Raw genomic sequence first — 23248 nt, forward strand, 5'->3', positions numbered from 1 at the left:
AGCACATCTGCCATTTCCTCACATTGCTCTTCCTGAGGAATACACCCTGAAAGATCCTCAAAGATCTGAGTGCTTACTCCAAGGAGCTATTCTAGTTTCAGCCACTAAGCTATTATGTACTATACACCTCAGAAGACGTTTGGCACTGCGGAAGTCAGCAACAACACCACAAGGGTGAGGCCAAATATAGGCAGAGTGTGTTACCCAAAAAAACCTTCACATTATACTTTCTTAGAATCTCACTGAACAATGAAATGCCAGAGAACAGGAAACTGAATGATTCCCAATGTGAAGACAATTACACAATTACTGTGTTTTAATGCTCTTATGCTTGACTGCTGCAGAAATGTGTTATCATTCAGGAACCCAAGTACAGGGAATGTACATCTCCAAAACACTGTATATTTTATGTATAAACAGTTGTTCCTGTTTTATTTACTTTACAATTAAGACACCAGCACTATTTTCTATCCCAGACAGACACTTCCATACTGCTATAGGTAGAACACTTTGATATCATTAATCTAATTTTTGTTTCTGAAATTAAAATCCCAAGTTAATTAGAAAGGTAGGATTTTTCATCTCTAAAGTACAAAAGTAGACATCTTGAATAAAACCAGGTATTGAGGAATGTCTTTGCACCACAGTAGGGCAACTATTTCCTTATGCTATCTGTTCTGCAGACAAAGATGTCTATTGAGACATGAAAGGTGAAGGAGTGAGGACAGAAGAGTTCCATGGTAACAATTTGCCACTTTAAGGATACCACCCCAGTGATGCATGCTGAGGTAGAGCTCACATTTTTAAAGTTGCTAACTGGGAGTTGAAACTAAGTCCTTAGGATGTTGGATTCCTGGAGCTTAATCAACTAGCCCAGAGTATTTGTTTAAACAAGATTTACAGTGCCTTTGGACAACTTAATCTTCTGTTACTGTAAGAATAGATCAAATAAACTATTAATTCCTTAATGCAGCTACACAGTATACATGAGCCCTTAGGAAGTAGCTGAAGTGACTTATTAGATCTTTTTTTTTCCCATTTAATTCAGTTGCAAAGCAATTAGAAAACACTGTCTTCGATTAGTCTATGGAACTTGGCTATCCTCTTGTATACAACTACACACTTACCACAAGAAAGATTAAAGCAGTAAAAACATTAAAACATTTATTGAAAGCCACATTGAAGTCAAAGGAAAGGTTTAATTTCAGCTGGCTTTAGATTAGACCCCAAAGGCTTATAGTTCTGTTGCACAGAAGAGTGGAAATGAAAAATTGAGTAATTTTCATTGTGTCAATACACTAATGAGATCAGATAAACACAAAAGGAACTCATTTGGAATAAGACTAAAGCAGAGCTATTCAGGATTAAAAATTATTTGTCTTCAATTCACCTTTCATGTTTCAGCAGAAGCAGATATCTATTAGAACAGAAGCTCTCAAACATGAGAGACCATTACAATAAAGTTAATTTCCATTCCTTGTCAAGGGAATTGTTTTGCATTGGCCCACAATCACATTTTATTTGAGAATCCTTTGTGTGGTATGAAAGAATCACATGCCACTCAAAACTGTCCTGGTTTGACAGAGGTATAGATCTTACAAAGAAACACAGCTTTTGTTTATATCCATTTTTACCATTTATTTACCCACATGGCAATTTTCTGCTTACAAATGTTCTGCTTTTACAAATATACTACTTACAGCACCTGCCACCACAGAGATAGTCAAAGTACGGCTACTCTTGAGCACTCTGACAGCCTGCAAATTAAAGCAAAACAAAAATCAATGTGAATGAAGTGATGAAAGGCCAGTATAATGCTGGTTGTCATGGCTGGGATTTCCAGAACTAAACAGAGTGGTAGGTACGCCAACCTCTGAATTCCCATGCTCAATACACAACCCCTTGAGTCAAGAGCCCAGTATCAAAACATACTTTCTGTGGACAGGAAAACAGGATAGATGTTTAATAAGATGACATCTACAAATCCAGGAAATTAGGAAGACTTGATTTTACCTCTTTATGATCCACATTAGAAAAGTCCACTCCATTCACCTCAACAATCTGATCACCAACCTAAAGAAATTAAGGCAAATCTTAGTACAGACGCTAAGCTAGTATATATTAAAAGAAAACAGAAAGAGATGTGCTCTCCCACACAGTACAACAATCATGGGTACTGGCAGAGCACAAGGGAAACAGACTGGAAACTGGTCAGGCTTGCACATCCTCCTGCATGAGGATCTCCTATTGCCACTGCTTGCAATCAAATCCTGAGTTTGAAGAAGTATTGGTCTGATCCAGGTCACTCATGTTCTTAAAATTTTAGAAAATTAGCTTTGTTAGAAATGTAATCACCACGTATTTCTTTTCCATGGGGAAAGGACCCACAAACCCTTGAAGCTGCGAGAATTCCTTGTGGTACCTACCTTGGAAGGTGGCAAACTTACCTCTAAGCCCACCTCTGCTGAAAGAGAGCCTGGCTTAACATTGCTGATAAAAATGCCCGGTTTTTGTGTTGGACCACTGGAAATACTAGAAATGTAAAAAACCCCAACCAATTAATTGGATAATATTTATGGAACAATACAGTATGTAGTACAGTGAGCAGTTCTAGTTGTTTCCTCATAATTTGTTTCTGCTTAAAGAATATTAATTATATTAGTCAACACTGAAACAAACACCAAAACTTGGTATGATAGGTTTATCATCCTATTATTTAATTCTTTATACCACAAAACTGATTTTAAAGAAAAAGCTAAAATAAAAATATTCAAGCTCCTATACTTTGTTTTACATGCTGAAACTTCTATGTTTGCTGACCTACACTGTCTAAAGGATTGGGACACAAATGATATTTGAAAGCACGGAACACAATGAAGAATTACTAATTATTCACTGAACTGAAACATATTTTATATATAAAACAATGTTATTTTGTTTGGATTATTTATTAGAAGCAAGAAGGATGTTTCCACCAAAGGCCAACATCTAGCTCAGGAACATTAAGCTGCCATCTAAGCTGGGCCCAAAAACAGAAATTACTTTTGTAGGTTATAAATCCAACAAGTGATAGTGAACTACCCCCTTCAGTTTGTAAATAATTTTTAAAAAAAACTTTACATCCTCCAAATTACAGGAGAGAAAAGTCCTTTCAACTATATATTTCTAATTATACTAGAAATCCTACAGTATCCCTTCTACTCCAAAACCTCCATAAATATTGCAAAGACAGAAGTCCAAGAATGCCAGAATTATTTTTCTGAAATACCTTGCAAATTCAACATTAGTTTTGGAAACTGGATATAACTTTGTGATGGTGTTTTAATTCTGAAAAGGGTCAGAGAAGGCAGGGAGTGAACCTGACAGTGGTTAGTGCTGGAATTTGCTATGTCACTGAGTAGCACTTTTAAGTATTTAAAAATGTAAAAGCATTTAAAAGATCCAATTCCAAGTTGTACTAAGGCACTTTCAGTCTGCTCTTATTTTTAAAGTTCTTTTCTTTATGAAGAAACCTTTAACACAGGTAGTTATGCTGTGCCTAAAAATACCCATTATGTGCCACCGATATCCTGCTGTTGCAGTCTGCCTTCCTGATCCAGCATGGATCTTTATTTTCCTGAGATCATGTCAAAGAAGTATGGAAATAACTGCCTTGAGTGTCTCATTTAAAAAACAGTGACATTAAATAAAAATTGTGTACCCACCTGCATCCCATGCCTTTTGTACCAATCAAGCTAATGAAGACTTTCTTCTCTTTATTGTCTCTCCCTCCAGAAGAAGCAAGTCCAGCCACACTGCCCTTTGCTTCCTGTAGAGAGATTAAACAATGCCGCAGATGTTAATTCTGTTTTGAGTTCGTATCAAGACTACTATAAAATTTCATGTAGCCAGGATGACTCCCAGCCAGCATCAAGATAAGATTCAAGGTCCTATTCAAGTCTCCAAGGTCCTATCCTGCTGGAAATGAATGTGAAGTAGAGTCATTTCAGTGGAGCTGCATGGCTGAGGTGAAACACTGAACTTATCTATTTGGAGAAGATTACTCAAATAGTCAAACTTTTTCTTCAGAAAAGGATGAAGGAAAATTAGAGGAAAGTGATATGGAAAAATAATAGTTTAGATGTTCCCTGACAAAAGGGCTGGAGAAATACATGATAAGGCTCACTATTTAACTAAGTCTTTCTTCCCGAAAGCAAAAGAACAGTAATTGTGGTGTTTCTTTTCACTTTTGCAACCCTTACAAGTCGCTCCTATTCAAAGTTGTAATTCCTCCACTAATATGCCTAAAATAGGCCAAATAATCTGATAAAGATTTATGCAGTAGAAATACAGCCTGGGAAGTTAATAAGCTCAAGCTAAATGAAGAAGCGATTAATGAGTAAAAGCAATTTCATTTGAGTCCTGCCCTTTTCTTACCTAATAGCTCTAGAATCATTTCATATCACGAAAGATATTCTTCACAGAATACTTTCAACAGGATACTGCATTTATAGTAATGCATACAATAGCTTCTCTGATAAGGTCAGAGAACAAAGTGTTTCAGAATCATTCCAGATTCCCCAGAAGACATTTAACAAAATATTGATCTCTTACCCCAGACTCTGACACAAACTGATCCACATATTGCCATTTAAGGGGTTCATCTGGTGAACTGAAAGAAAAAAATAATTTAAAATAATGGGACAAAATAAATGTCCATGTATTCCAGAAGCCACTTTGGAATGGAGCCTTCTGTTTTGCATCCACAACTTTGGATACCCTTCCCATCTGGTTTGTTTTCCAGCAATTTAAACAGAACATCAAACAAGTGAACAAGTATTTGGGCTAGTAAAGGTTGAATATAAAATTGATAAAGCCCTCTTAGGTGAAACAATTTTAGCAAAGTCAGAGGAAGACTGTAAAATTAACTGTAACCACTCAAACATCTTACATAAATGTCTATGCAGAGCAACACCTCCTGGCATTAAAATTTCTCAGAAATTGCACTTAAAGATTCAGCTTTTCAACAAAAATTGGAAGACCAAAACAATTTTAAATTTTTCTAAACTCTGAAGCCATCAGCAAATGCTACATACACAAAGAAACAATGGAGCTCTCTGTTAAGCTAGATGCATTGATAATTAAATTTCCAGGAGATGTCTGTGACAAATGAGGAAATAGAAATTGGTTCATTTAAGTAGGCAATTGGTATAAAATCAGATTCATCAAGAAGACATCTGCCTGTTCATTAAAAAAGAAGTGACATTTTAATCAGCATTCACACATTTTCATAATTAAACACAGATTATTTGGATAGGAGAGGCTGTATGAAAATGAATAATCTGTTTTCAAATGAAAAGCCATTACCTTTTGACAGGTATCATGCCAATATCTGAAAAGGAAAAATATTTTGTTAAGTTTCTACAGCCCACAAGCAATTTATTAATGCAATCTTCAGTGATAGGGATGCCTTAAGCTTTAGCTTTCATATTTGCAGATTCTGTGCTGCCTAGAGATATAGTTCTGAGCCTCATACTAAGTACCAATAAGCTCTCTTCACAGATTAGGTAGACAAAACAAATCCTTTTTTTGCTGAGAACCAAAGACAACTTTCAAGCTCAAAAGCATAAACAAGGATGGATTGAAGGGAGAAACAAGAAGGATGAGACCTCACAACCTGAAGCTGTAACTGGACAATTTAACCCCAATATGCAAATGGGCCAAAATTTATAAAGATGTAAAATCTCGTGACCGGCCAGCCATTTTGTGTGACTATTCATAGTGGACCCTGGGTGCAGCCCTGGTCAGGCTCTTGTCCTGCCCAAGGTGGATCCTGAAGGCCTTTCAATACCTACTTTATTCTCTGTCTCTGTTTCAGGTCGGCCTTCCCAAGGCATCAAGAGAGGTGATTTTTTTGTGTGTTACTTACGTCTAACTTTAATGGACACGACTTTCTTTGTACGAATGAGGTTTATGACTTCTTCATGTGTGCATGACGAAATGGAATATCCATTTATGCGCACTATCTCATCTCCAACCTCAAAAATGGAAGTGAGAAGAAAAAGTAACTGTGAGTTAATGATTTAAAAAGTTTTTAAGATGGGATACAATCTGGCTATCATTTTGATGCAAAGGTTAGATAATGTTGATTCATAAATACATTCTGAATTTCAGGTAATGTCCAGATCAGACTTACCTGTATTTGTTTTGAATTAATACCAAACACCAAAAGAGCAAAATAATGGCTAAATAACAATTCAATAAATACTGTCTATTATACATCTACTATACTGTCAGATGAGTACTGCAGTACTCCACTATACATCAAATCTGTACTCCACAGATTACCTTAAAAACAAGAGTCTGTGTCTTAATTTAAGTAATTTTGGATTTATTTCCTTCTTTTATGATTCAGAAGTTAAAGTTTGCTTTTACCATACATTTTCTGAAATACCTTCCTTAATGTATTTGATCAATAGGAAACTAAACTTGGTCTTACTATCAAGCCTGATTCCGGATTGAGAAAATGCATTATTTTAAGGGAATTTACCTCTTTGTCTTTGTTTGGGGACCCTGCTAACATTTATGGCAATCCAACGGCAGCAGCCCAAGGGCATTCTCTGGCAATGTTCAGTTTAATAGTGTAGAACAAGACAGGGTGCTTTCAGCCACTTCTATAAAATTTCAAATTTTATTTATCAAAGTACAATCAAAAAGCTTCTCTTCCTCTGATATAAATCCAAATCTGATAGGCTATGACGACTAGAGAGAATTTTCCAAGTTCTTATGAACTCTGCCCAATGATCCTCTTATCCAGGTAGGCTTGGATGGAATTGGTGATGAAGATATTGCCTACTTCATTTAAGGTAGTGCCTTATTATCTGCTCAAGACTACAGCAAAAAATGCCATGTCCTGGCTAGAGCCCCATAAGGAAAAACTTTTATTTGGTGCAAAGCACGTGATGTGGCTCTATGAAAATTAGTGCACAATTTCTTCCATTATCAATGCAGATCAATACACTGCGCAGTAAAATATACAAATGATTACCAGGAAACTACTTTGACAAACCATCAACAGTATCATCTTATACCTCTGATCTCCACATGGACAAAGGCAAATACTTTGGGTTTACTCCTCTCCAGTAATGCCTTTGGGCGCATCCTCACAAATGTGCCTGGTTTCATGGCAGCATTATCCCTAGTTAATGATTACCTAAAATGTTCCATTTCTAGACTCAAGTGTCAAGCTCCCAAATTTCATTTAGGCTTAAGTTTTCCATGTTGGTATCTGCATTAGGCTAATTTCAAGTTTCAGCAAAGCTAAAGCAACTGTATTTTTATTCAACAAAATTTGGGCAGAATGCATTATCAAGCTTGTTTAAAAAACCAATCTACAATTAATTTCTTGAGAAGCTCTGTGCCTTCATTTTATATGAGGAGTGAGTGGAACTGGAAGTAGATACTCCTCAGTATAGTCTGTGTTCTAGAGATTGTAACACAGAGATGACATTGGGTGGCAGGACATTAGGCATGCTGTCACCTTCTGCCTTTTTTCATATTGTAATAATGACTATTGAGTCTTCCTACTGTGATCTTTCCAATTGAAAAAAAAGGCACAAAGAAAAACCCACCAATGTAACTTCTTTATTTCCTTCACAAGCTTTTCTAACTCTTCTGGGAAGTGTCTCATGCTCGGCAATACTACAAAACATTAACGTGTCCGCTCTACCATCACTCCTCATGTGTGACACTTTCCACTGAAGCCGAGGATTTCTATCTGACACAACACAGCATTAGAAGGCTACAAAAGCAAAGAAAACTATCCTGAAGAACGGAACACACTCGCAGAGGCAAAACAGGACTGTGGTCCCTCGCCCCTGACCAGTGGGACATCCACTCCCTCTGCTGGGCATCCAAAAATATTTCACCCAGGGCAATGGTCTGCACTCCTAAGAGCTCGACAGTCAGATTTTTAAAATAATCTTTAGTAAGAGCAGAAAAAGGTCAGTAGTGAAGGCTTTTGGACATGCAACCTGTGATAAAAATACAGAATCAGACAAGAAGAGCACACGAGGTCTACAGTTTATAGTTACTCCCCTGATAGCTCTTGCTGTCATTCACTTAAACAACTTGTTCCAAAGATTGAAAACCACATCCATCCACCCCGTCCATTTTCTGTTGATTTTACCCATGGTGAAGGGGGAGGCTTTTTGTTTGGTTTTCTCTTAGTTCAGGATCCTCCCTTAACTCACATCTTCCACATCATGCAGACTGTAACAGACCATGGAGCCTGGGTTTGCACAAGCACGACTCTTTGAAAGGGTAACCTATCACACTGTTACTGGCTCCAATGCCTTAACACACAGAAACCTCCCCGTTTTAGGGCTGCAAATGACAATGCCATCATGGGGGTTCTGTATCAGCAGAACTCATGTTCTGAGGAGGTCAGCATTCACTGAGCTGAATCTGTTCCCATCTCCCCAGGAGGCACTTGCAAAATTACAAATGCACACAAGAGCATATTTTATTTTTCCCTCCAGTACAGAAAGGAGCTTTTCCCATACAGGCATTTTTAACTCTCCTTTACTAGAGTGTCATCTTATTTCTGAAACTCAAAACTATTCACTCAATCTAAGGACATTTGTATTGCTGACAGACAACGACTGAGGCTGATTTACAAATAACACAATCTAGGCTGAACTACAGGAGATGTATAGGCATACAGCAAACTGCTTCTCTTTAGAATACTTGAACAGCTTTTCCAGAACAATGGTATCTAATATTGGGGTAATTAATAGCTTTTTCATGTATTTTGTTACTTTTGTACAGGTATCACTGTATACCAAGCTAATGAATCAGAGCTGTAGAGATAAAAGTCTGTGGGACTGAGCAGAGTAGAACAGTAACAATTACTTTGGTATTATATCACAGTTTCCCCTTTCCCTATCAAACAGAGAGATGACAGACTTCTTAGAAAAAAAATGCAAACCTAACTTTTCTGAAGTAAAATGCCCATTATTTCTAACTTTTAACATGAGAAATATAATATTTAGTGCTTCTAGGAAATTGAAGAGCTTCATATAATAACATCAACTGTTTCAAATTTCCCATTTGGTATACTGCTTCCACTTTCATCATTCACACCAATCTCTTTGTATTCAGCAGAATCCTCACACTCAAGTATCAAAAAGCAGTGTGGGGGGGAGGAAGATGAAGTCTATTTCTTAATGGAAGGGCAAAACACTTGTGCCTTTTAGAGAAACTGTAGTCAAAAAAGGGTCAAAACTGCAAGGGCCACAGGAACCTTCATTATTACTTGGTCATTTTAATATAAGTTGGAAAGTACTTCAAGGAGAAATCATGCAATTTGAACTGGAAATTTTAAGAGCAGCAGGATGTAAAACTGCTGGTATAATAGAAAATCATTATACCTTTCTCAGACCGCATTTTTGAGATTGAAAATGTGTAGAGATTTTGTTAAATAAAGCAGGTGGGTGAAATTTCAGAAGCAGTTGGCTTTACTGTGAGACAGCAATTTAGAACAATAGGCTGCCTGTCAGGTCTTGTTATTCAGTGAGGTTCAGAAAGTGCCAAGTGCCACCTATTATTCAGGCACTTTAGGCAGAGCTTTAACACCACATATCAAAAAACAGAAGCCAGGGAGTTACAGGAGCTGCAAAGCACCATCTGCCCATATTAATTAATATAACATAACCCTAACAAATTCAGAGTCAGTCTCAAGCATTCTTCTCCCTTATTGTCCCTACTTTGTCTACTAACCCTAACTATGTTCTGAGTTTGTACACTCCAGCCCAAAGATCCTTTAAAATCCCCCTCACTGACACCAACATGTCCTATGATAACCTCGGTGACAAAAAGCCATGGGGCCGTTTTGTGTACAGCAAAAGCAGGAAAACTGACATCCTAATTAGGAACAAAACAGCTGAACATCACTCCTTATGCAGTGACTGTGCCAAAATCTTAGTCTGAAACAAGCAGAGAAGCAGAGAGCTGCAGCACAGCACTAACAGGAATGCATTAGAATGGCAATTTAAGGCAGTGGCTATCAAGTCCTTTATTGATCAGTGTCAGTAACACCTTCCAATATTTTCCAGATGTTTACAAAACCATGTAAGTGACTGGTCTTGATCTTTTTCTCAAGTTTCTAGCAGTTGAGGAAGGAAGCAGATGGAATCTCTCCTACTGAGCTAACCACAGCCCAGAAACAACTCCCTTGTACACTTCCCATTCTTGCTGGGTAGAGGATGAGGCACATGAACTTCTGTAGTGCAAGCTCTGAGAGGGCACAGCAATATCCTTTTCTGCAGTTGGCCATTGGCAAACCCCAGGCTTAAATTAGGCTGACAACACACAGAGCACAAGGTTTGTGCTGAGCTGTTAACAGCCTCTCAGTTCTAGCTACCTACAGAATCAGTGGTTTTGTTCTAAGGAGTTTCTGAAGCATCCCCCTGGATGCACCTATGCCAGTCATGCACCTGTGCAGAGCAGGCTGACAGAGATGGAACTAGTTAAAGGTGATTCTGAATGGGATATAGGCATGAATGCACAAACAGAAAGGCATGCACATGCATACAAACAGAAAGAGGAACAGTTAAAATTTTAGAAAGCTTTCAGCATGAGTGACACACAGAACCTTAATTTTGACTGCCTTGTTGACAAGTAATTATTTTTATTTTTTAATCTAAGACATTAGTGAGGTAATACTGAAGCATATCTACAGAACATGCTAGCTTAATTAAACACTGTAATGAATCATGCTAGTCTAATATATTTTGGACTAGAGTTAAACATAATCTTTAGCCATCAATACTTTCAGCAAATAATCAGACTTGACAAATTAAAACTAGCCAGGCAGAAAATTCCAGTCAGAAACTCAGATCTTTAATACACCTTATCAGATTTAAAGTCTGACTAAAAGATGCAGAGATTTGGCACAGCAGTTTCTCACTTCTCTTTTCACTAAGCAATGCCACATTCAAAACAAAACCAAACACCCAAAACTTCATTCATGCAAATTGCTTAACTATTGCAGTGTTTCCACACATAATTATTTTTGCCAACCTCATTGGCAAGTGCATGAATCCAAATTTTAATCACAGAAAGTGCAATTACATGCACTACAGAGGACACTGGGAATAGTCAAAAATATGTTCTTTCTTTTGTTGCATAAACCAAAGCCGCTACAATTTATACATGAAGTTTAAGTAAACGTTTTGTTACACAAACTGTATCTATGCAAGATGGAATTAACACTTCTAGTATTTATATGCTGTGCTCTACATATAATCAGAACTTGGCAACTTATAGCACTCTTCTAAAGTCTAGAGAGCTTTCTCTCCATCTGCTTACATATAACTGTTGCTACTCATGAAGTATAAACATTCCAGAAAAACCTTTAACCTGCAAAAATTATCATATCCCAAATGAGGAAAAAAAAAAAGGTTTACATATCATTAAAACCAGCAAAATGAACGTTTTTAATTACTAGATTCACCACTGGTATAATGCTATTTACCATAGCATTGCCTTACATATGTTAGGAGTTATATTAGAAGAGACAAAGAGCATCTTAGCAAAAGCAACTTCTAAATGTTAAAGAATAACCCTTAGCACCTAACATGAACAGAATTTTCTTACCTGAAGTCCAGCATTGTCTGCCTGCCCTCCTTTAACTAATTGGGAGATGAAGAGGCCACAGTTGAATTCCACTCCACCTCTTACACTTAATCCAAGCCCTTCAGGATTCAAACGATCCAATCTCACTTCTTTCAGCTTTCTGCAAAGATGGAAAACACTTGAGTCTCAATAATGTTTCGTATGAAAGTTAGACATTATTTTTCTCTTATATAATTTAGGCATTAAAAAAGGCAAGTTCACTGAAGTTTGGATGGATGCGTGTTAACTAAAACCATCAAGTTTATTCATACGAAGACCTATTTGCAATAACTGAAACTGCTTTAGAGGGTGAGAGCTATGAGATTTTTTTTTTCTTAAATGCAGGGAAAATGAGAAATTATGGGGTTTGACTCCTTTACCCTGTTTGTACTAGATTAAACTACTTGGCAAAACAATTTAAGTACAGTACAGGTAGCTGTACCTCTAGCAAATATAGCAAAAGTAAAAAAAAAACTATGCTCAACTCTACACAGATGAACAGTATTTTACTCTGAATTTACCTTGAAACTCAGTATATCCTGCTTCCTCTTTTTTTTCTGTTTTGTTTTGTTTTGTTCTCTTACCGTGATCGTTTGGGTGTAAGCTGATCATATTCCACCTGGTGTTTTAATGGGATGAGTGGGCGGATAGCATCAAACAGAGGCAACCTGCTTGGTTCATTAATCACAAGTTTTAGGTCCCCCACAAGCACTGGGAGATTCATAGACCTGCAAAAACACAGTGACAAAACAAACACAGGTAAGAAACACACCAACAAAAACCTTCGTTTTATAAGTTGTGCACATGGCTTCAACATTTCATGTCCTTTCAAGCTACCAAGAAGATACTTATGCAGTTACTGGTTTGATGAAAGCAAAATAGCCCCTGAGAAAGCAAACCTTCTGTAAATAAAGAATACTTGCTTCAAAACATCTGTAGTCTTCTATACATCCACTTGATCTTTTAAGGTCGTGCACATCACGTTTATGGATGACACCTCCAATTTTATTTTCGGAGTACCCACAAGATTCACGGAACTTTTTGAAAATAACTTTCCAGATTAGACATATCTGCCTAATGGATTTTTGTTTCCTTACTAGTTAGGGATGCCTGTAAGTACATCTAGTCTATAAGCTCCTTCCTTTTCTGAACTTAAGAGAACTGACAAATTGTTTCAATCCGGGGGGAAAAAAAAAAGCAACATTCAGCAGCTAGAGCAAAGACTTTGTTTAAGTTTAAATTTTTGTTCAAAATCAAATTTGAAGGGCAATTAAATAATTAACAAAACCTACAGAAGTTAAACTGCTGTGAACATCTCTTTCATGAGAGCTACGCAAATTGGTCTCCTTGAAATTGTCAGCACTGAGATAGTTATAGGTCTACAAAATATACTCTGTTGTGCCGCTGTAGGAGCAGAGGAATACCTAAGGTTCATTGGAGCTAGTCCTATAAAATATTCAGTTAAACTTTTTCTGTATTTTTTGCTGTTTCCTTTCTTTTAATTTATATTTCCTGGGATGCAATATTTCTGAGGCATGGGCACTGAAATACAGATCAGAAATACCTATACAGGATTAGAAGTCAAATACTTCTGGTAATGCTATTCACAGTGAAGCAGATACTAATTGCTAACTCCAACAGCAACTGCACGTATTTTTGACCTGGGATATTTCATATTGTAATCCCAGGAAGTGTTACATCATCATTATATGTTCACAGCAATATTGAAACTTTTGCCCAAGTCATTGCAATTGTGGAAATGGAAGGAAAGTTGCCATATGCATTGTTAATTTTGTAACTGCAAGAAGATTTTAAATAATTCAGCTCTGCTGAACCAACTGGCTTTCCAAACAAGAGTCTTTATGAATGGAAAAGCAATTAGACAGACCTGAGTGAAACTGAATCAGATATACAGCTGAATACCCCCAATAACTACAGCTCGGTGCAAACATCAGATGGAAACGTCTACATTTCACTCCGCTGAGAAGCTTTTAATTACAATATTAATGGAAACAACGTCCATCAGAGGCACTTGTCTATGATTAGTGGAAAATATATTCTCATCTTCTTTGAAAAACAATGGATCATAGGCTGATGTCATTTCAAATGAAACAAGACTGAGGTAAGTGGTTTAAATCAGTTCAGCAAGAGGATTGGTAATGGGCCTATCACCTTTCCAATTTTTTACCATTGTGTTGTAATAAGCCAGAGTCATTACACATGCCAAACAGATTCCAAGACTAAATTTTTCCAGCTTTCTGAAGGACATTTGCAAAATTTTTATCTGAAAAGTTAGCAAAAAATCTTTGAAAAGCAGTATCAGTTAAAACTCTGTATCAAACAAATAAGCATTATTTGGAAATATTAATGAATTTTATTAATGCTCTTTTCCTGTTTTCTAAGAATAGTTTTGTCATGCAGGAGCCTCTCTCCACACATCTCCAAATATGAATCCACCAAACTCTTTTAAAAGATTGCCAAGTCATGAAACCAAAGCAACTTTGTAAGTGATTACAGACATGCTCCTTTTCTGCCTGCAGGTTATGCTGTGAAGCCACAAGATTTCATTAACAGGTATAAACCTCTTATTTCACTTACTTTTCTAGTAGCATATAGAAAGACTATTTAAAATTGTGAATATTAAGTCTTCAAATTTAAAAATACTAGTAAAATTCTACACAAACATATATAAAGCTTGATCTTACTGGTGGTACATCCGCAGCACATCATAAAGGTAATCCTTCTCTGCTTCATTGTCAATTAACAGATTGACCTGAAAACCCAAAGACATTATCGTTAATCTCTGACTTAATAGCCACAAATGCTGAACATGAGATATTTTCACAGATTCTTAAGCCACAGAGCAAAGATTTCATCAAGGAAAAAGAATTTTTTAAAGACAAACATGTTTTTGCAACAGAATATTATTTCCCAATGTCACACTTAAAATGAGACTTCCTAAAATTAGTATGACAACAATGAGACAAGGTGATGAATCCTGATATATTGTGTATGCTAGACTTCCCCTCAACAGCAGTATTATTACAGCAATATCATATTTGTCTTACCTGATAGTCACTGTACTGTTGAATAAATGTCTTCAGAAACCTTTTTGGCCACTCATTAATGTAGCACATGCTGTCACAGACAAAACCACCAGGCTGAGATATAATCTCTGTCCTGTCGTCCAAACTACCGATTTCAGGAGCTCACTTATAGCATTATGCAAACTGCTACACCTCTGTTCCTCTTTGCTCCAGCTCTTAACTGATAGAACTTGCTAGTTATTCTTTCCTCCCCCACTAATAGTACCTTTACTTAAACCAGTGTCATATTACTATGCCCGCTCTTGGATAATTACAGTAAATTAAAGCAAAAGAAAACCAAACCCAAATTCTTACATGAGAAGTTCAATTTATACTCAGTAGTAGGGAGACCCCCACTAATCTTACTTGTAGTGGGAGGTCATATCACATTAGTTTTACATCTGGACAAGCCTGATGTTTAGGAAAACGATTTACATCTGACCTAAAGGGTAATATTACTGTGACGAAGACTGAGAAGCAATTTGCATACTTAAAGAAAGGCCCTTTCTTTCTAGGTCTGCAATGGTTTGTATTATGTTCTAAACTAAATACATGCTTCATATTCCTTTTGTCCCACTTGGCTCTCTAAAGCCAGCAAGACTTCACATACCAGGGGTTTTCTATTACTTGTACCTCCTGGCTCCTAAAGCCGGCAAGCCTTCGCATACAGGTGGTTTTCTGTTACTTGTCTCCTCTGGAAAAAGACACTTTCAAAACACCTAAAGGCCAGAAAGCTACAAGCAGGTCAAGATTGCTTTACAGTCATACCAGTCAGTAAACCCATTTATTCACAGTGAATTTCAAAACTCACAGGATGATATCTGTCTTAAATAAATGTTTGCAACCCAACCTTTAGCAATACTATGCAGAGACTCGAGGCAAGGCTAATTGTAAAGGTAAAACTCAAGGTAAAACTACTTCCAGTATCCAATTTTCACTTCCCTGACAGGTAAAATACAAAGCTCAATCCCCAATGCTAGCTATAATACTGTATGAGCAATGTCCCACAAGGAACATTAAATGTTTAACTGCATCAACCCTACACAGCAAAGGGCAAAATCATCATCATCTCTTTTCCCTGACAGGGAAAGCAAAGATTAAAAACATTCCATTTTTCTCCTGATATGCTTGCTGGTGGATACATCCCCACTTCCTCTCAGAAAATGGAGTGCCACATTTAAATTCTGCTATTTCTTCTGACAAAATATTCAGTCTTTCTGTTTGACTTCTGCACTTCTCATCCTACACCAGCAACTTCCTTAACATATGACTAAACCCAACAGCCACATGATTTCAAATATATTCAGAATGCTACAGCAGGGTTAATCATCCTGAGCCACCCCTACTAAAGGGTCATTCTCCTCCTGCTGCCTTCTATTCCATCGTCACTGCATCACAGCCACCTGCGTCTCTTGCCATTTTCCTAATTCTTTAACTCCTTGGGATAAAGTCTTACTGTAGACATATGCTTTACCTTGCCTTATCATCAGCTTCTAAAAGCTGACTCTCATTTCATAAATCTAAAAATATCATGCCCCTCCCTATCTTAAAAAAAAAAAAAAAATCAGTGGTGACATGGTACAACTTGGATTTTAGTATCTATTTCTCAAGAAAATGACTGTAGAGTCATGGGATAGGTGATTTTAAACCTTTTAAACCAAGGGTATTTAAGACAAACCATTTGGACACAGCCCTGGACAGTTAGCTCTTGGTGGCCCTGAGCATGGGGTGGGGTCGGGGCAGACAGCCTCCCAATGTCCTTTCCACCCTCAACCCCTCTGTGATTAAAGAGTCTTCATAGTAGTTGTATGATTGATAATCCCAAAATGCCAAGAGTTGCTTACACTCTGTTTCTCACTACATCATACATTGCACTGGTTTTCATAGAAATTAATAAAAAGTCATCACAGAATCTACATCCATTAAAAAAAAAAAAAAAAAAAAAAAAAAAAAAAAAAAAAAAAAAGTCTGCCAAGACGTCTATCTAAGTTTATCCAGTGGAATAGAAGCTGTGGGAAGGAAAAAGCACTTTTTGGTGGGGAAAACGTTCAGATTACAATGATGCACTGTGTTAGCACTATCCCAATGTGCCAGGTTTCAAAGAAGAGTATGAAGTCCTGTTTAAGCTACACAAACATTGGAAAACTATTGAAGGAAAGAGAAAAACTGGTCAATATGTTTGCATATATTACATATTTTACATTGCTGCTTGGTTGATAGGGAAACTGATTAAAATTGCTAAGAAAAAAGGAACTAAAAATAAAAGAAACAAAGAAAATGGCTATTAATTGAGGAAATCTAGATCTTGTAGGGATTACCTTCACTGGTATGTCACAGAAAAAGTGAGCATCCAAGACTGTGGATGCCACAGAGGTCACTAGAAGCAGGATGATACAAAATGAAAAAAAAAGACCTGTTTCAATGTCTTCTAAGTCAGATAAAGCTGTCACTGATATTTGCATCCCAGCTGTCTGCAGCAACACAGACAATACATCTTACGTTATCAGGGGTGGGGCTTGAATGATTTATGAATTATAGCAGCAATGAAAGGGTGAAGGTTTAAAGTTCAAGACAGTAACCACCCACCTAGAAACCAGAGTCTTTAGAAAAATGTTGCACAACCCACGGTTGAGTTATACAGTAATAAGGAGCAAGGCAGAAACAATGTGTTAGATGACTACAGTTATCATTATGGAATAGCCAGGTCCTAATGTTTCTGAACTCCAGTCTGGCACACAGAGCTTTTTTGCTGCCCCTCCAATTCATCCTAACAATCCTTTAGGTAATGTGTTTACCTGGTAGGTGACAGATACTCTATAAAACTAGAATTACATAAATAAAACTAAATAAAATCAACCACAACTTCCTTCACAAAAGAAACCAAACCCCCACAAAACGCTACAAAAAACTTTAATCTGAGAGAGACCCAGATGGCTGGGCAAAAACACCTTTTAGACGTAAACTATTTTCCTCCTCCTTCCTTAATTAGAGCTTTTTGAGCGTTCTTCGCTCGTACGATTTTGCGCTCCGCCGAGCACTTATTTAACCGGGTAAACGACAAAACGGCGGTGCCAGGCAGCCCGAGCCGCTCCATGGATCAAGCGCGTTCGCACTTGAGCGCACAGCCGCGCCGGGGAATGTTAAGGCGGAACCACAGCGGGCCGGGCGGGCACTGCCAGCGCCCGGACTGCAGCACCTGCCCCGAGCAGCGCCGGCTCCAGCCGGGCATTAAGCAAAAGATAAACTGCTCCAAGCCCTGGAAAAGCTCGTGCACTGGGCCATGTCCCTCTTCTCTGCCTCTCTTTCTAAGGGTTTTAACAGGCATCCCCGCCCGGCAGGCTGCCACCCGCGCCGTCGGCAGGGCAGTGCAAAGTCCCCGAGCCGCTTCTCCCTTCCTCCTCACCGGGGCAGAGCCGCGCCGGCCAGGGGGGCTGTGCCGCCCTCAGCCTGTGCTGCAGCCCGGGCCCGGCTGTCCCCGCCGTCTCACCTTGTGCCGGAACTCGCGGGCGACGCGGCGCTCCATGGCGCGGGCGCTGCGCGGGTGCGGGCGCTGCGCGGGGCGGCGCGGGCGGAGAGCGAGGCCGCGCCCCGGGGCGGTGGGAGGCGCGCCGCCGCCGCCTCCAGCATCCCGGCACGGCACCGACACAGCCGGGCACCGCTGCCCGCCCTGCCAGCCCGAGACGGCGGAGAAAGGAAAAGAGAAAGGGAAAGGGAAAGGAAAATAAACATCCATCCATCCACGGCCCCCAGCCCCGCCGTGGGCTACCTGGGCTTTTCCCTGGGCTGGTTTTTACAACTGATCCTCCTCAAACAGCACTCAGTACTCATACCAATTTCTCTCCTATATTTGTAGGTATGCATGCGTGTCAGTAACACTAACAGTTAAGGAAAACATGAAGATGTGAGCTTTAAAGCATACCAAGACCTGAGTTAAAAACAAAACAAAGAAACAACCTAAGCCCAAACAGAAAACAAATTGCTTCAACAAATTGTTGTATGGCAAATAATGTCAGCTTCTTTATTTTTAGGTAAGCAGAGGGAAGCTGATGCATCACTGTCTAAATCAGGCTTCCCCCAGCCTTTCCCACTAACACGTTGTTGCTTACAAATAGAGCCTCTGACGTGGCTGCTGTGAGTAACTGCAGAAGAATCAAGCTCGGAGCACCTGAAAAGGAACCTCTTTCGGACTAATCTCTTTCATACAATTTTGACTTGAGCTGGTTCTTCTCCAGCTTTCCCTTCTGTAGTACAAGATCGCAGATTTCCTCAGTCAGGAGGGTAGTGAATGGAGGACCCTTGTTCACCGAAGCCTCTTGGTCTCCACACAGAATCACCTTTAACCACACGGCCCCAGAGAGAGCAGGGATTACTTCAGGACAGCTAACTTACCTCTCCTCCTTCCAACCTAGTGGAAACATGCACGAATACACATAAAAGCATGATTAAAAAAAACCAAAAACAACAACAAACCATACTACCATAAATCCCCCTTCATCCTATTTTATAATTTCTGTGTGTTTACTTTTCTAAGCTATTCCAACTCCTTAGAAACTGCTCTTAGACCTTTCAGATGGTTTTGATGTACTGGAACATTTACACTACCCATGTCTCATATCAGGTGTCAGGAATATGAGAAGAGTGCATATTAAACCTATACATATAGGTTTACATATACAAATAAATACAGTTGCTCTCAGAAAACAATTTTTCTCTTGCAAAGTTGCAAAAAAATTGTAACTATTAATACATAAATCACTTTTATCTAAGTTCCAGTAGCACACAATACCAAAAGCGATTCTCTTTTTGATATAGATATAGAATTAAACACACAGATATAGAACTTCTACCATGCATGTGCAAAATAAAACTATCTTGTATTTGAAAAGAGAAAGGAGATAAAAAAACTAAAGCATGTATTAAAATGCATGCATGTCACCTTTAAATTTCCATATAGTCTAGAACAATCATTGATATCTATCTACCATTTCTAGAAGGCTTTACAGGAATAGATCTTATACAGGCCCAAAGTTATTTACATTTAAAGGAAAGTAACTGGTTTTATAATACAGATAAACTTCTTAGGAGTCAGAAACTCCTCCACGTAGTAAACAATTGTAGAATTAACTTCATTTGGTGATGTGAAAACTGCTCTGAATCATCATGTAAAGGACACAGTGCAGAAAGGATGACAAACTTGGTGGGCTGTTAGTCTGCTGTTACATGAATTCCTGTGCTCTGCTGTGTGTAAATGCAAAGCAAACGTACCCACAAAGCTAACTCATGCTCCAAAACTAAAAGTTGTGTAATGAGTAAATTTATGAGATTCAGAACTCATAAATGTATTGATTCATTTGTAGCAATGAAACTTCATTGCTTCAAATGCACCATCTATTAAAAGATAGTACAATTATGACTGTTTAGTATTTTTAGATAATGAAATATTTCCTTGGAAGAAACGAAATTGCATCTGAATTGCCTCTAAATTAGCTTCAATTCTTGTTTGCTACTTGTGGCATGAAGGGAAAACGAACAAATCGAGCAGCTCATTTAGTAGGCAAAGAAATACATTAAAGTGTGTTGTGTAACCTGATCCCTGTTGCTTTTATCTACTTTCTCTATTTCCATTAATGTAACTTGGATCAGTGAAAGTGCACCAAAGCCAGGCACATGCTGCATTTAGAGCAGATATGGGCTGAGGCTACCACATAATTCTAAAAATCGGATTGGGGTTATTTGGAAAAGGCTGTGTCAAAGTTAAAGGATATCTTTTATTCCTCACGTTCTTTTCTCTCAAGCACATTCTCCCTCCAACACTTACAGGAGGGAACAGAATTCTCAGTGAAAACATCACTACTTTTCCATCATTTCATTAGAAATGAAACACAAGAAACACAATCCACAGGGACAAATTACAAAGGCAGAAAAGAGATCTTTTTAATGACTTACTGTTAACAGACTTCCCAAAGCAGTCAGAAAAGGCCCCTTTTTATCTGAGACAGTTTCTCACCTGGTATGGGCAGCTTCTAAAGCTTCTGTCATAAGATATGCAAACCTGAGGAATGATGGGGAGAGAGACAGCAGCAGATGGGAAAGCGAAAATAACAGAGCAAAGGTAACAGATAGGAGAAAAGAGAAGAAACATAATGCAAGGAAACAAATTTAATAATAAGGGGTGGAAAAAGAGAAAAAGTAGAGGAATAAACATAGAAAAGGCTCCAAGAGCTCCAGAGTGTGGAGAATTCATAGTAAAAAAAAAAAAAAAAAAAAAAAAAAAAAAAAAAAAAAAAAAAAAAAAAAAAAAAAAGAGAAGTTATCAGAAGCTGTGGAAACCATCCATACACGTTTAGCCGCATGCTGCATACGGTGTATGTCTCACTTGTGCCTGTCGTTATTTAAGTCCTGACACCTGTTTCAGTGGGGTTATGCTGAGCACGGGCAAGATTTGCGGCTCCCAGGCGGAGCGGGCGGCTCCCGGCCCGTGCCCATCCGCGGGATGAGCGGTGGGAGCAGCCCCGGCTCCGCTCGCCCGGAGCGGCTGCTCAGAGCGGCGTGCTGCTGTCGAACCGGCCCACGAACCGGCTCCCAAAACCCCGCGGGGCGAGAAGGTGGAAGCGAACGTGTGCGGGCGGCCAGGCCAGCGCCCGGCACGGCCAGGGAGGGCGAGGCCATGGCAGGGACCCCGCTGCGGGCGAGGGGCGGTGTCCGGAGGGTGCCGGGGCAGGGCCGGGCCGGGGGCGGGTTGGTGATAAACCCCCCGGCCGCCCCGCCCGGGAGGGCGGGATGAGCTCAGGGCGCAGGTAGCGGCCGGAGCTCCACGGGAATCCTCTGCCGCCCTCATGGAGACCCGGCTTCTCCTCGGGGCGCTGCTGTGCGCCTGGCTGCCCTCGGGTGAGTGTCCCGGGGGCTGGCATGGCATGGCATGGCATGGCATGGCATGGGAGGGCAGGCAGGGCAGTCCTGGCCATCGCTAACCTGCCCCCGTTGTCTTCCAGCCCTGTGTCCATGGGGTGCCCGGGCGCAGCTCCCGGCCCGCGGGGACCTGCCGCTCCCCAGGTAAGAGCCGGCCGGGGCACAGCGGGGCTCCTGCTGGGCTGGCGGGGTGGGTGCGCTCCCCGACCGAGCCAACCCTGCTCTTCTCTCCCCCTGCAGCCGAGGCAGCACCGCGGGACCCCCGAGCAGGGGCGGCCTGGCCGCGGCGGGGCAGGTGAGGATGCGGGGCGGGCACCGCCGCGTCTCAGTGGGGAGACCGAGCCCTCGGGATGTGCCGCTTCCCGCCGGGCAGACCCCGCAAAGAGAGCATCTACCACACTGCACCCAGGGCTCATGAGGCCTGACGAGTTCAGGGGTGCCGGGTTTCCCAGCGCCGCTGCCCGGGGAGAGCCCTCTGAGGGGGGCTGGCGGTGCGGGACAGAGGGATGGGCGTTCTGGTTGGCATCAGGATGATGCGCTTCTCCTATCGCCAAAATAATGGATCTGGCTGCTGTAAATTGCTGTGATGCCATCCGTATTTTGGGGGGCTGTTCTACACTTGGTGATTCTTCAGGACTTGAACTCGAGTGTGTTTTTTATCCCAGCCGCGAAGACTGTCCACCCTGAACAAAAGTTTAGTGTTAAAGCAGCTAGAAAAGGTTGTGTGACTATCTTTAGCTTGTTCAAGAAGTTGTGTTGTGCGAAGCATCTTTGCTCGAGGTAATACTGAGGTCTGATCTGGCTCATCAGCACCAATTGCTTTTTGAGAACCCTTTTGCTTCTCGGTGGAGGTAAACGAGCTGGCAGTGTCGGGTCTCTGCAGCTCAGCACTCGGGTTTTTGGATGTGATTTATGTTGGCAACTCGACTGTGTCACTCAGGGCACGCTGCTGAAATGTAATTTGGGTGTGTGGCTCTCATTCCCTTGTTCGAGGGTGGGAAAAGGAAGGATTGCTTTGTAGTCCTTGTTCGTGGCTCCTCAGAGGGAGTCACCTTTCTCCCTGCTTTCTCCCTGCTCTTTCTGGGAAAAGCTCAGCAGAGAAAAAATGTCACATAACCGCAAACCGGTAACCAAATCAACCAACAATAGTAGTGAATGCTCCTGGATTTAGGTTCTCCCACCAAGAATTCAAGATATAGTAGTAAATTTTTTGTTTCTTTCTGGGCTAGCCTACTGAGCAGAAATCTTCAGTAAGAAGTATGTTTAGGAGGAAGGAAGAAGATAAAATATTGGAGTCTTGATTTTTACTTTACAATGGAGTTTTTTGAGAAGCTTATAGGAAGCCAATAAAAAGCAATGATTTTTCTAAAAGTGGTAAATTTACTGACAGACTGAAGAAACTTTTAGGTGTCTTGTTTACAGCTGCTAATTTCTTTGTTCTTTCTGAAAGGAGTCTGGAGTGGCAGTTTATAACACTTCACCCACAACACTGTCCTTGTCTCGGAACAGGAGAATTCACACTATGAAATGTGGACCGTCTAGTAAGTTATTTATGTTTCTACATAAAGTGGTTTCTCTCGTCCCTTTTTTTTTCTGCA

The 23248-nt window shown here is 39.9% G+C and overlaps 1 protein-coding gene across 2 annotated transcripts in view; it reads right to left on the reverse strand.

Annotated features, from left to right (window-relative positions):
• Window positions 1-18277, reverse strand: part of USH1C (USH1 protein network component harmonin) — a 46270-nt gene extending 27993 nt beyond the window's left edge. For both annotated transcript variants that reach the window (XM_066320838.1, XM_066320839.1), the window contains exons 1-11: window positions 18229-18277; window positions 14361-14428; window positions 12240-12383; window positions 11638-11776; window positions 5909-6017; window positions 5347-5371; window positions 4594-4651; window positions 3705-3808; window positions 2448-2532; window positions 2014-2073; window positions 1701-1757 (exon numbers count right to left, since the gene is read on the reverse strand). In XM_066320838.1, the coding sequence (XP_066176935.1) occupies window positions 1701-1757; window positions 2014-2073; window positions 2448-2532; window positions 3705-3808; window positions 4594-4651; window positions 5347-5371; window positions 5909-6017; window positions 11638-11776; window positions 12240-12383; window positions 14361-14428; window positions 18229-18264 (885 nt within the window). In that variant the 5' untranslated portion in view covers window positions 18265-18277. The remainder of the gene's footprint in view (window positions 1-1700; window positions 1758-2013; window positions 2074-2447; window positions 2533-3704; window positions 3809-4593; window positions 4652-5346; window positions 5372-5908; window positions 6018-11637; window positions 11777-12239; window positions 12384-14360; window positions 14429-18228) is intronic.
• Between the last annotated feature and the right edge of the window lie 4971 nt (window positions 18278-23248).

This window comes from Sylvia atricapilla, chromosome 6, assembly GCF_009819655.1.
Source record: "Sylvia atricapilla isolate bSylAtr1 chromosome 6, bSylAtr1.pri, whole genome shotgun sequence".
NCBI lineage: Eukaryota > Metazoa > Chordata > Aves > Passeriformes > Sylviidae > Sylvia > Sylvia atricapilla.